The sequence below is a fragment of the Limanda limanda genome, chromosome 12 (genome assembly GCF_963576545.1).
Source record: "Limanda limanda chromosome 12, fLimLim1.1, whole genome shotgun sequence".
Classification (NCBI taxonomy): Eukaryota; Metazoa; Chordata; class Actinopteri; order Pleuronectiformes; family Pleuronectidae; genus Limanda; species Limanda limanda.
In genome coordinates, this window is record NC_083647.1 from 19,175,693 (window position 1) to 19,188,562 (window position 12,870).

General features: G+C 43.3%; 1 protein-coding gene across 1 annotated transcript; it reads right to left on the reverse strand.

Annotated features, from left to right (window-relative positions):
- Positions 1 to 10,570: 10,570 nt before the first annotated feature.
- LOC133015965 (gap junction delta-2 protein) lies at positions 10,571 to 12,324 on the reverse strand. Its single transcript, XM_061083267.1, has 2 exons — positions 12,254 to 12,324; positions 10,571 to 11,414 (listed from the first exon to the last, which is right to left on the reverse strand). The coding sequence occupies exons 1-2, from the start codon at positions 12,322 to 12,324 to the stop codon at positions 10,571 to 10,573; spliced, it is 915 nt and encodes a 304-aa protein (XP_060939250.1).
- Positions 12,325 to 12,870: the final 546 nt, after the last annotated feature.

Sequence of the window (12,870 nt, forward strand, 5' to 3'; positions counted from 1 at the left end):
CTTGGTGGAGCTCTGCACTCTCCAAGCAATTTGAACCAGATGTGTTGATTCAGCTCTATAATCATTTGCGTCACTTCACACAAACACATTACTGAGAATTTACTGATAAATAATCAATGACGTTTGGATTAGGTCATGTGATTCCCAAACGTTCACTGGATCAGCGTGTCACGGTGGAATCACAGTTGAGTCATAGACTAAGAGGATTAATCAAATATAAAGCAGTTGTCAAACCGGTGCACTTAGTCAGTATCAACAAAAAGACTTAAAGGGAATATCTCCACTGGGGTTTAATTGTTCACCTGCAGAATATATTTATAGAATGCATTATCCACCTTTATGTAAAATATTACCCACTTATATGTAGTTTATATTCAGAGACATTCATCATGCACACGTCAGTGGAATCATGATAATATATTTTGCACTCACTGATCACTAAAGTCTTATTTCTGACTATTTACAGTATAACATATTTTTAACTGCCAGATTGTCTTCCGATTTTTACATCCATCAATAATTTAACATCCTTCTCATTTATTATCTGTCCTCCAGTACATGACTTTCATAACTTTCAAAAACGAATCAGTCTGGGACCTTTTCCAGTAGATTTTAATGGTGCAATTTATAATCTTTCATTTCTACAATAGCTTGAACTGTTTTACTGTTGTTTTCACACATGCTCAATCAATCATGAGTCAGTTTAGCTGTCAATTGTAACCTTTTACCCTAATTTTGAATCACTACCTAAAATGACAGAAACCACCTTTGAGAAAAAATGTATTTGACATAAATTTTGCCTTTTTATTTGAGTCCATGTCTGATCCACTAACACGGAGGAGGCTGCATTTATCCCCTATGCTGCCGCCAGCCACCAGGGGGAGATCGAGACGCTCTGTCTTCACTTTTTGGGAGTGGTCATGTCCTCCATCTTTTTTTTCACACGAAACAAGATACTTAGCCGAGCAACCTGTGAATTTCTCTTTTTACAGATGTGGATTATATTTCTCTGCGATGACTGAATCTGTGAATCTTTATTTTTTTTATTTTTTGCAGCGTGCAGCTGAAGCCAGGAGAAGCTGATGTCCAGCAGGTATAGAGCCCTTCTGTTTGCTACTGGTGTATCGATCCCAGAATACCATTAAGCCATTTCTTTAAGGATTCCACTGCATCAGCACCGTGAAGCCACAGCCCCTCCCCCCCTTTGCTTCTACCAGTCCTGTAATGATTCTTAACGGCTCTGATCCTGGTTCAATTGGTCTGGTTTCATTATAATTAGTGTTGTAGCAAATTACCATCTCTCAGAATCGGTCGCTTAAAAGTGTCACTTATCGATCTCTGTTAACAAGAGACGTGCATTTATGACATTTTATATTTATGTCGTTCCTTTTGATATTGAACGTCTGCACTATCTCGCTCTCGCAGCATCCATACGTACGTCTTGTTAAATATGATATGAAAAACATCGGCGCCGTTACCTTTGGCTGTAACGACAGGTTGGCGCGAGGAAGCAGAGAATCATTAGCACAGTCAACACTCGCCGAGCGCCAAAGCCCAGCGGCTCCGATCCAACTCACAAACTTACACCGGCTCCTTCGGAGGAAAAATAATGACAGTCAGATTACAATTGACCTCCCTTCTGATCAACTGGAATTTCATGCACACATCTCAAGTGGCTTACAGCTAAGACGTCTTCTGGCACGCAGCGCTGGATTTCTGGTGCATGGGGGAGGTGTGTGTGTGTGAAAGTGTGTGTGTGGGTGTGTGTTTGTGTGTGTAACTGGACGGCTTGGAAGGAGGGCCTTACACAAGATTTCTCAGTCTAATTAACGCCTCGGCAACAACAACAACAAAGATCCCAGCAGCCCCAGTTTTCATTTGAAATGCTGAGAAAGGAGCAGCCCGGCCTGTGAGCTCGGAGGCTTATGGGAGAGAATATGTGTGTGTTTGTGTGCGTTGCTTTTCAGGGGGTCATGTTGGGCAAACGCTGCAAAGTGAAACATTACTGGGAGTATCTGTGGTTCATGGCGGACGTCCACATGGGGGACAAAAGATTAGAGGTGTCAATATAAAGGTTTATGATGTGGGATGCTGGTAAATGCTGGTGAGACGAGATTAAGAAAATAAAGAGATAGATTTTAAACTCTTGAGTTTGCACAGGATGAAAAGACTTGAGGATTGATATGAATGAAAAGCATTGCATGAGTGATGCAAAACCACGATCAGACTATTTAATGATGTAATGATGTCATGATAATAGAATTAGTTGCAAACAGATTACACTGCTAAACTATGTGAGGTCATTTCTGACTTCATAGTGACATCATGATGGGAATGTTATCACCATATGATCATTACATATTTTTCAGTCTGTATAAGCTTTAGGTGCACGTCTGTAGTCCAATAAGTTGCACAGATATCACGAAAAATGCATTTTTGAACGATGCATGCAACATTTTCTGTGACTTCTTTCATGATGACTACTTTCTGCTCTGAGAGGATTTAGATGTGTTGTTACCCTGTCTTGGAAAACAAGAGAACAGTCTTATAACGACAAGGCCACAGATAATCCACCGCAGCTACAGGAGACCCATTTCCTCTGAAGGCTACAGCGAGTGTGTGAGAGCTTCCACACACGTTCTTACAAGGTACTTTTTTGCACTTAAGCACTAAAATCCTCTTGCTGAACACAGAGAAGCATAATAAAACACTTAACTGCAGACCAGGCAAAACAGAAACAGATAACTGTGAACTGCAGTGCGATTCAGTACAACAGTCCTGTAATAAATACCTTTTTGAAACAGGGGTTAAGTGTCGCGGTGACAAAAGTGTTGATTCAACTGTTGTAAGGCCTTAAGTGTTTTCTGCCTTGCTGTAGAGAATCCACTCCCCCGACCAGTGTGTGAATGAGAATAAATTCTGAATGTGTCTATATTAAGGTTTCACAAAGAGCAGAAATGAACACAGCAGCAGAGAGATGATGTTTGAACATCACCCATTCAACAAATATCATCCACTATTGTGTTGTGTCCTGACCAGAGGAGGAGGACAAATGAGATTTTTTAATGTTATATTTTGTGTTTCTGTTCTGTTTTTATGGGATCTCATCAAATTCCGGATTCATCTGTAGCTGAGTCTGACCGATAGTCAAATTTATTTCCAGTACTAAATAGAAAACAAATGTGTCTAAATGAAGCAGATCTGATATTTCATGCTACCTTCTGATTTGTATTACTTCTGGTTACCATACTGCAGAACTCTCACTTTTGTTATTGTTATTTTTTCCCCAACAACTAACTTGCCACATTTAGCTTTAATCCAGCAGGGCTGCTATTTCTTAGGTTTGGAACAAAAGCCCAGTCGTGGTGTTTCTGATCGTTCCATCACAATGAAAGACTGAAAGCAGCAGCGTGAAGCGAGATCTCTTTCTGTGGAGCTCGATAAAAATGAAAAACCACGTGATTCACGGCAAACAGGAAAGATTAACAGTGGGTGTGCGGGTGAAGGAAATAAAGAGGGGAAGCAGGGGACGATAGAAATACTCACAATCAGCTGTGAGGAAGAAGAGAACAATGTGTGCGGTTCACGCAGAGTCTAAAGGTAAAGAGTCAGCGAGACCAACCCACACAAGTTCATCCCACACTCCCACTGGGATTTCAAGATTCACCACCAGCCTGGTGATATCTGTGTAATGTCATTATTTGCATTTCAATTTTCTTTCTTTGAAATATAGCAGCGTCCTCCTTGGTTTGCACAGAGAAGACGAGTTAGCAGGTGGTCATTTCATTCTGCAGCTGCAAATCTTATGAGACGAGTATTATCTTCAATCCCTGTGAGCCTCTGTGATACACAGTGATTCATATTCTTGTGTGTGTGTGTGTGTGTGTGTGTGTGTGTGTGTGATTGAGTTTCACTGTGGGTTGCTTAAAATTAATATCTCTATACCTCAGCCGCTGTCTCCTCCATCTTCCTGTAAGCACTCTGCTACTCTGTGCCTCCCACAGTCCATCGGTACAAGTTCCCTTGGCTGCCGAGCGCCTCCGTGTCCGATTCAAAACTTGCCAGCCCCTGATTTTTATTGGCTGTGTAATGGTGCAGAACCTAAACATTTATCAGGGTCGATGTGCTGTGTGTAGTACAAGCTATTAGGGAATGCAGAGGAGGCGCGGAAAGTTAGAAACAAGCAGTAGGTGTCAGAGTGAGCTGTCACCTGGAGGGACATCAAAGACCTCGCAGACAGGAAACTGTTTAGGGTTTTTTTGTTTGTTTGTGGCTTTTCTTTGCTGCAGTGTGGCCTGGTGCTGTCTGCTTTGCATTAATGACAAACTGCTTAACCAGGGGAAGTTGGTGCAGTGTGGTACAAAGCGGTAGTGTCCTGCAGCTTTTAGATGCTGGATCCTCAAAGAGAAGAAATGCTGAATTTAGAGAAATTAGTGCCGCGCCCATTGTAAACCTGCAGGTTCTCTTTACCTCTGTCATTGCTCCCCAGCTACTTCAGAATTAATCCTTGTCATTACTGAGTCCCCCTCAAACACATCTACAGTATTCTGAAAGGTTTTTATTATGTACAGAGCTTTTTATGTACAGTCTATGGTGGAGAGGGAAATTAGAAACCTTTGTGTTCATCCTACGTGGTTTACCAGCAAAGAAGATTGTATAGTCAATGTTTTTCATAAAATTAAACTGAATTTGGTGTATTACTGATCAAGTGTGTGGTTTATATATATAAGTTTGAATGATTTGCTTGCTGGTGGTTTCAGAGGTGTTTTAAGCAGCTTTGCAAAATAAAAGCTGTGTAATGCAGCTCGATACAAAGCATCACAGCAACAGAACAGACGCTGTGCTTTTACTTTGGTGACAACTTGATGTCAACAAAGAAGAGGGAAAGGGAGTGACGCCATAAATACTGTTGTTATGACGGAGATCAGAACCCGTGAACGTCTGTGTCAGTCTGATATGGTGAAGTGAAAAAAATATCAAATTGATATGGTGGCAATTTTCAGCCGAGGTTTGACCCAGTTACCAGTTATTACTGTGGTTTATTACTTTGACATCGAAGAAGACATGTTCAACTCGGTCCTCAGACTGAAGACACTCCCATCACTGACTGCTACAGTGCACTGGTCACATGTTTAGTACATTTTTTAATTGAAATTGCATTAAAATGAACGGTTCTGGAGATATAGAGCCACATCCAGACAAACAGTCGTGGAATCAGTGGGTGGATTAATTAGTAAAATGCAAATGATGAAAGTTATCTGCTCTCCTCCTTCTTGTTAAAGTTGAAGTCGCTTCACCTCAACTCACTCTCACCACTAACTCTATCTCAATCTGACCTGTCTGGCTGCAGAGAGGAGGACTCCAATGTTTTTTGGGTTTGGGTGCATTGTGTCCTCACACAGGTGCTGGCTGTCCCACTCTGAACCTCTGGTTGACAAATCTGTGTATAATCCACTAATGTTCTTAATCCTGAGGTCACATTTAAAAAATGGATGAGAAATTAATCTGCTGTCAGGTCTGTCAGGTATTTTTTTTCCCTCTGTGCCAGCGCTTAGTTTCTACCAAATCCATGTGCCAATACGGCCCCCCCACAGCCACGGCCACCGCCACCAACCAAAACCAGCCAAACTAATCCCTCCGCTCGGCCTGCGTCAAATGTTCTCCGTCCTTTTGTCCTTGTTTTGTGAAGATTTCATTAAAGCGGAGAAGTTTAAAAGAAAAACCACCCCAAAGGACAAATCACAGGAGGAAGTTTGTGCTTCTTTGAGCAGCCTCAAAGTGGAGCGTTGGGGGGGAGAGGAGCAACAGTGGGTGGAGACAGAGAAAGCTACTTTACAGCCAAAACAGAGCAGATGCCTTCGCTCCCCTGGCAGACGGAAAGTTGGGAACTTTGTCACACTCTGCAAATGTGTTACTGCCTCTTCCCTCGCAAACATCCAGCCTGTGTTTTGTTTTTCGGTGTGTGTCCTATCTGCCTGTGCCATGCCATGCCGTGCATATGTGCTGCAGTAACCAGGCTAATTTCATTGCTTCTGGCTGAGTGGATCAAAAAGACCTGCATTCACTGTGTTTCCTCAGTTTGCTCTCCCCCCCTTTCATGCAGTAATCTGCGCAAAAGGCAGAATTAAAGCATCGCCCCCCCGGAGCCAGCCTTCTCCTCTTGGATCGGGGAAAGAGGGAGAAAAAAAAAAAACATGGAGGATACGCTTGTTTTTTGGGGACAGAGGGGTGGAAGGATTTACAGACTCAGGTGAAAGTTCTGGTTTAATCCGTCACATTTCTCCAAGGCCTCACAGAGCAGATTAAAAACCAGGGGAAGGACTTTCCTCTCCTCCTCAGTATTCTAGAATTATGTTAATAGGCTTTCTTTTTATTATTATATTGCTGGGTTTTAATCTGGTTTATAATTTTGGGATTACATGTAAAATTGTAGAAGAAAATAATGCTATTTGTACCTCGAGGAGAATCACACATATGCACAAGCACCATATAACATGTTACATTTGTTTTAGTGCTATTATGACTGATTTCATTTCAACTGTCCTTGTCTCCTTACTGCGCTGAAGTTGTCAGTATGATGGAAGGTGGCTGCAAAGATTATTAATAAAGATGTCAGTGCTGCAGCTCAATCACTCACCTTTGCCAGTCTGGCCTTGTCGCTTAAATAAATACACTCTCTGCTCCCAATATATATCACAATTTCAATTCCAAAAACCACAACCGAGGAACAAGTAGATCTGTAAGCTCCAAAATACTAATAATTCAGTCTGTCCTACACACTCAGGCCTGGAGCTTAGCAACTATACTTGCTAGTCTGGCCTTGTCGCTTAAATAAATATACTCTCTGCTCCCAATATATATCACAATTTCAATTCCAAAAACCACAACCAAGGAACAAGTAGATCTGTAAGCTCCAAAATACTAATACTTCACTCTGTCCTACACATTCAGGCCTGGAGCTTAGCAACTATACTTGCTAGTGTAAATCCTGCATTATGTTAAATACAGAACCTAAAGGGTTTGTGTTTAAGTGGGGAAACGTTATTAACTCATAAACACAGGTGGACTGGTCTCATTTCATCTCTGAATTTTAAAACATGAGTAATAGTTTTAATCTACAGAAAAATTAATTTCTTGGGAAAATTTGACATTAAAATCAGCCTGATGTGGTGGATTTCATGATCCTGCCCTGCAGCGGGAACATTTAACAGCTCTGTGCCGACATTTCTCTGAAAAGAAACAGCTGCCTTCGGACAAAATGTTCACAGAATGTGGCTTAAGATGAAGACTCATGTTTGAGGTAATATGACCTAATAAAAAACACAGTACAGACAATTTGAATGCTTCAATTTAAGCGACATTCACACTGCAACAGTCATTATTGATGTCCCTTTGATCATACTGGTTTCTTTAACGTTTTATACACCAGTGAAAACAGAGAAATCAAAGGCCTGAGCGGGAAAAGATAAAATCTAACTGAGACCTTTCTTCCTAGCACCTACTGAGTACATTGCCATACGGTATGTATGCTCTGTATGGGGTGAATTATTGATCTAGATATTTGAAAGAGTGGATGCAAAGCTCCACTTTTTATTCTCTCTTCGTGGAACTGGAGGATATTTTAATCCATATTTGTTTTAGAACGGCACCTAGACCCTGTGTGTAGATTGTTTATGGGAGTACTCTCCTCTCCTACTCTACGTGCCCGAAGAAAAACCTCTTCTTTTGTATGAAGGTCTCTCTCTCTCTCTTGGTTGACTTACATTAGACAGTAAGGATGTATGGCTCTGAAGATCCCTGCCTTCGCCCTGAGCACCTGCAATCACTTCAAATCTGACGTGTTCCTGCAGCGTTTTACCTTGTGGTCTTAAAATAGCTTGTGTGCAGCCTTGGTGGGTGCGTGGCGCTGCAGTTATCAGGAGGCCGGCAGATGAATACACACAGATCCTTAAGATGAATTGATCTCTATAGTCTCGGTTCCCTTAAATATGTAAATCTGAATCCTGTGCTTTGCCTTGTGCGTTTTTTTTTATTCCACTCTGGCAGAGAAATGCTCTCTACGTGACCTGTAACCCGGCTGTCATGACTACAAAGGATGCAGGAGACACAGGTACAGTGTAATCTCTGCTGAGCCCTGCTTCACTCACATGATGTAAATGCACGACAGCATGCATAATTGCATTGGGACATACCCCAATAATTTTTGCCATTTTGCCGGAGTTTTTAAAAAAAATGTTTTATCAAAGCATCAAAATATAACGACAGCTGCATTTAAACCCTGAACTGTAGCTATGTAGCAGATGCTTCAAATGGTTTGTTGTGTTAAATTATTTGTATATTTTCTTACTTGGAGAGGTTTTTTGTATTTTGTCTCTCTGAAAAAGACACAGATGAGATCGGGGGAGAGAAGGAGACAAAGATGCACAAAGGCGTACGCTGCGCTGCCTCAGAGTGGAGCTGACAAATGGTTCTTCTTTCTTCTTCTGTTTTTCTTTTTTTTCTAGCTCATGACTTCGGGAGGAGTCTCGGGTCCCTGCTGGGTTGGAGATGGATGAGCCGCTGCCGCCGCTCTTCGATTTCTCGCAGCTTTGCAGAGTCATCCCGGCAGAGACCGGCCCAACCCACATCACCTGCAGATATCTCATTTTTATCCCCCTGAATCTTTATTCCTCTCTCTCTCTCTCTATCTCTCTCTCTTTCTGTGCTCATATGAGTGTCTACCTTTCTCTTCATGTCTCCCTTCTTGATCTTTTGTTTTCTGCCTGACCTTCAAAAGTAGTACACAACCTTTCCCTCAACACAAGCTGCTGGATTACATCCTCACTCAAATGTGTGAAAACTGGGTTTGGGTTTGACTCCCTAGGTTTTCTGAATCATGATCAGCTCTTTGGTCATATCTGAGGACTACAATGAAAGTCACAACCTACACAGTGTCCATGGTGGAACCCTGTGATAGCTCACTGTCAGAGCTGTGGTTCGAGTCTGGTTTAATGCATGTCCAAATAGACTAAATGTCCCCTCAGGCCTCTCTGTTATGTGGCATTGTTATTGATGTGTCTTGTGAAAGCAGTATCAGTATTGCAACACATTGCAGAGTGATGAGATCCTGTGCAAGGTGTGTCCTGCAGTAGGTTTTTTTTAATACAGAGTGGGTGTGGCTAACATCCTCACTGCACCAAGGCAAAACTTCCACTGGAGAGATATTTATATATATATTTACAGGATATCAGTGTGATGGGTCATTCAACATAAGCTGGAGCAGCAGACACACAAGTACTGCACCTCACACGTTTCTGGTGTACATGAATCCCACTTTTATTTTCCACAGAAACAAAATGATGTTCGTGGTATTTTTTTCTTTTTTTTTCTGGTCGGTTTCGGTTACATTTAAAACCATTCTATGAAAAACTGTAGCACCAGAGCAGATTTTTATTGCCCATTCTTTGATAAAAATGTCAATTTGTGCTATTTTTCCAGTTTTTAACAGCTTTGATTGGGAGAAGAGACGTTTTTTCATTCTTGAATATAAAAAAAAAAAGACTAGCACTTCATCTCTTTTTTCCAGTCCTTTGCAAAAACAAAACAGAGAAAACTGTATAGCATTTTTTTCCTCATTTAAATCACAACAAATACATTGAAAGCAAATTTTTATAAAAGAAAGAAAGAAAGAAATTGGGCGGCATTTAGCATAATCCAAGCAAGGGAATCAGCTTTTCATGATGATTATTATATATCTATATATTTATATGTATACATATATATTATGTTTATATACAAGTATGGCACTTGATTACACAAAAGCAAGAAAAAACACTTCACAAATAAAAGCAGTGGGCGCTTTGGTGTGTCATAAATTAAGGAAGTCACAGACGTTAGCATTTGCAGCAAATTCACCAAGATACTGTTTTGCAAGTCAGCTATAAAGCAATGGAATGGTTACATATGTTAAGGTCAGTGGTGCAACACAGGCAACAGAAAAGAAAACATGAAGTACGCTGGTCGAACCGAGGATTTATATATGTGTGCATATATAAATCCGGATGGTGGAGTTTGTCCTTTAACCACTGTGTATGGTGCCGTTTAATTAGGTTGGTGCCAAAAACGGGTGGAAAAAGTAAATGTCTTACAAACACCGTCAGGTCAGTAGAGCACGTTTTTGGATAAGGTTCAGGCTCTCACGTGTTCACCCCCCTCCACGCCTTTTTAGTGCAATTTTTTTGCATTTACTCTCTTCAAGTAGCCCAACACAAGCAGAACAGCCCCACAAGGAAGTAAATACGTGACCACGTTTAACATGGATGATCTCCACTTTCGCATCTTACACAGAGTATAAACGTTACTAAAAAGTTGCATCAGTGCAATAATAAATAAGGGAACAAACGTGTCATCCACGCCTGCCATGAAGTCCTTGAAAGACCAAAAGAAAAGAAAACCAACAATCTGCCCACTCTCTGAAAAGTCATGACACGAATTAGGCGTGCGGAGCTGTCCCGTCATATGTCCATCATATGTTTTGTTTGTACATGTTATTATCACACCTTCCTCTTCCTCGTCCCGCTCCTCATCCTCCTCACACATAGGCCGAGTCACTGGACTGAGTGCGGCCGAAATTGGGCACACTCATCCTGGGCAAGTCCTTGTTCCGGATCTCATAGATGGACTTCCTCCGCGCCTGCACGCCGCGCACGGCCGTTTTGATTTTCCTCCAGCCCAGGTGATTGAGCTCGGCCAGGTTGAGCACCACGCAAAAGCCGCTGACCGCGAACATGAAGACCAGGAACACGGTCTTCTCCGTGGGCCTGGACACGTAGCACTCGACGTCTTTGATGCAGGGGTAGCGGTCGCACTCGTACACCGAGGGCACGTTGAATCCGTACAAGAAATACTGGCCCACCAAAAAGCCAATCTCCAGCGCGTTCCTGAACACCACCTGGATGATGTAAAACCGGGAGATGCCCTCCTGCCGCCGCAGTTTGGACTTTGTAGTTCTCATGGCCGAATTAGGGATCTCCTTGACCTCCAAGCAGTCCGGCTCGGCCTCTTTGGTGGAGTTCTCCGTGTTCTGCAGTACTCCGTTAACAATGGTGTTCTTGATCTTTTTGCTCTCGTCGCGCTTCAGCGAGTCTTGGTCCTTGTCCAGCGTCAGGTAGACCGTGGAGTAGCGCCGCTCCTTCTGCTTGGCCGACTGGTGCACGGAGTACGTGATGAAGCAGAGGCTCGGCGTGCACACCATGATGATCTGAAAGACCCAATATCTGATGTGTGAAATGGGGAACGCCTTGTCGTAGCATGCCTGGTTGCAGCCCGGTTGCAAGGTGTTACAAACAAACATGGTCTGCTCGTCATCATAGACGGTCTCTCCGACTATTGCTACGATTAGAATCCGGAAGATGACCACCACTGTTAGTAGGATCCTATGAAGAAGAAGAAGGAAACAAAGCAGGGACACAAAACAGACATCGTGAAAATACGTGTAAATATATCAGCGTAAAGCGGTGGCGGATGTGGTGGAGTTGTGCGCTGCCTCGGTGGCTCCCATTCGTTTGTACTGGTTTCTTACGGTGGAGCTGTCCAGTGCTGAAACTGGTCGCTCCCATTCGTTTGTACTGGTTTCTTACGGTGGAGCTGTCCAGTGCTGAAACTGGTCGCTCCTCGTCTATGCGATGTGTGTCTGTGTGTGTGTGAGGTTCCTTCGTATTGTGTGGTTTGGATGTGTTGTGTGATTCAATGGCTGAAATGAAACGCAAGCAATCGGCGTTGCTTTTTCTTTTTTTTCTTTAAAAAAAATAAAAAATAAACCTGTGTGAGCGTCGTTAATGGAAGAAGAGGTGAAGCCACCGACCCGCGCTCGATCTCCTCCTGCCGCCGCCGGAGCGCACAACCACCACTCCAACTCACCAACACACAATCACATGGATATAAGTGCATGAATGGAAAAACATGAAATGACACATGGGTTAAAAATTATGTGTGTGTGTTTTTAGTTTTTTTTTTTTTTCTCTTTGCACTTTGCAGCACCATCCCAGCTTTCAAACTGGTTTACTCAGTCGTCTCTAGGAGGAGGACAAAGAGGAAGGAATCTGTGGATCAAGGCGTGGGGGGAAAAAAATCCACTACACAGACACGGAGGACCTGGCACCATGCTACAGATGATCCTCGGGGCAGAGACGGGGGAATGGGGACCATGCTAAAGACGATCCTGGAGGCTGCTGCGATTCTTCGGCCGTTCTTGGGTTTCTGTTGATCATCTTACCTTCCTATCATAGTAGAGTGCTGCTGGACAGCAGCCTCCAGGAGCCTCTCTAGTATAGTCCATTCCCCCATATCTGAGCATCCGGAGAAGACGAGGGCACAACGGCACTCTGTTCAAATCCCTCCAAAAAAGAAAGCGCGTTATTTCCTGTCCAGCTTCTCCCTCCCTCAGCCTCCGAAGCGTCCGAGTGAGGCTAAAAAACGCATCCGTCACGGGATGCTGCTCGCTCCGTCTCTCTCTGTCTCTGTGCGCGCTCGCTGGTTGGTTCTGTGCAGAGCGCGCGGCCCCGGTGCACGTCCCGCGGTGTGTGCCGAGCGCCCTGGCGACGTGGCCACACTTTTCCTTGTCATGCGAGTCTGAAGGGCTGATTACTGTAAGCCCTCCTATTTTCGATCTTCAGATCAGGTTTGATGGGCTGCGCGCTGCTGGTGGATGGAGGGAGGTTGGATTTAATGTCTTTCCAGCGTTAATCCGCCTTTAAGTAGTCTCCCCCCCCCCACCCCTCCCCTCTCCCATGCGTCACGTACGCGCAGACAGGTCGGTGGAGCGCAGCCAGGACGACCAGAGGCTTCTGATGTTCGATATTTCACTTGCGCGTATGGCGTGCGCCGTTCAGT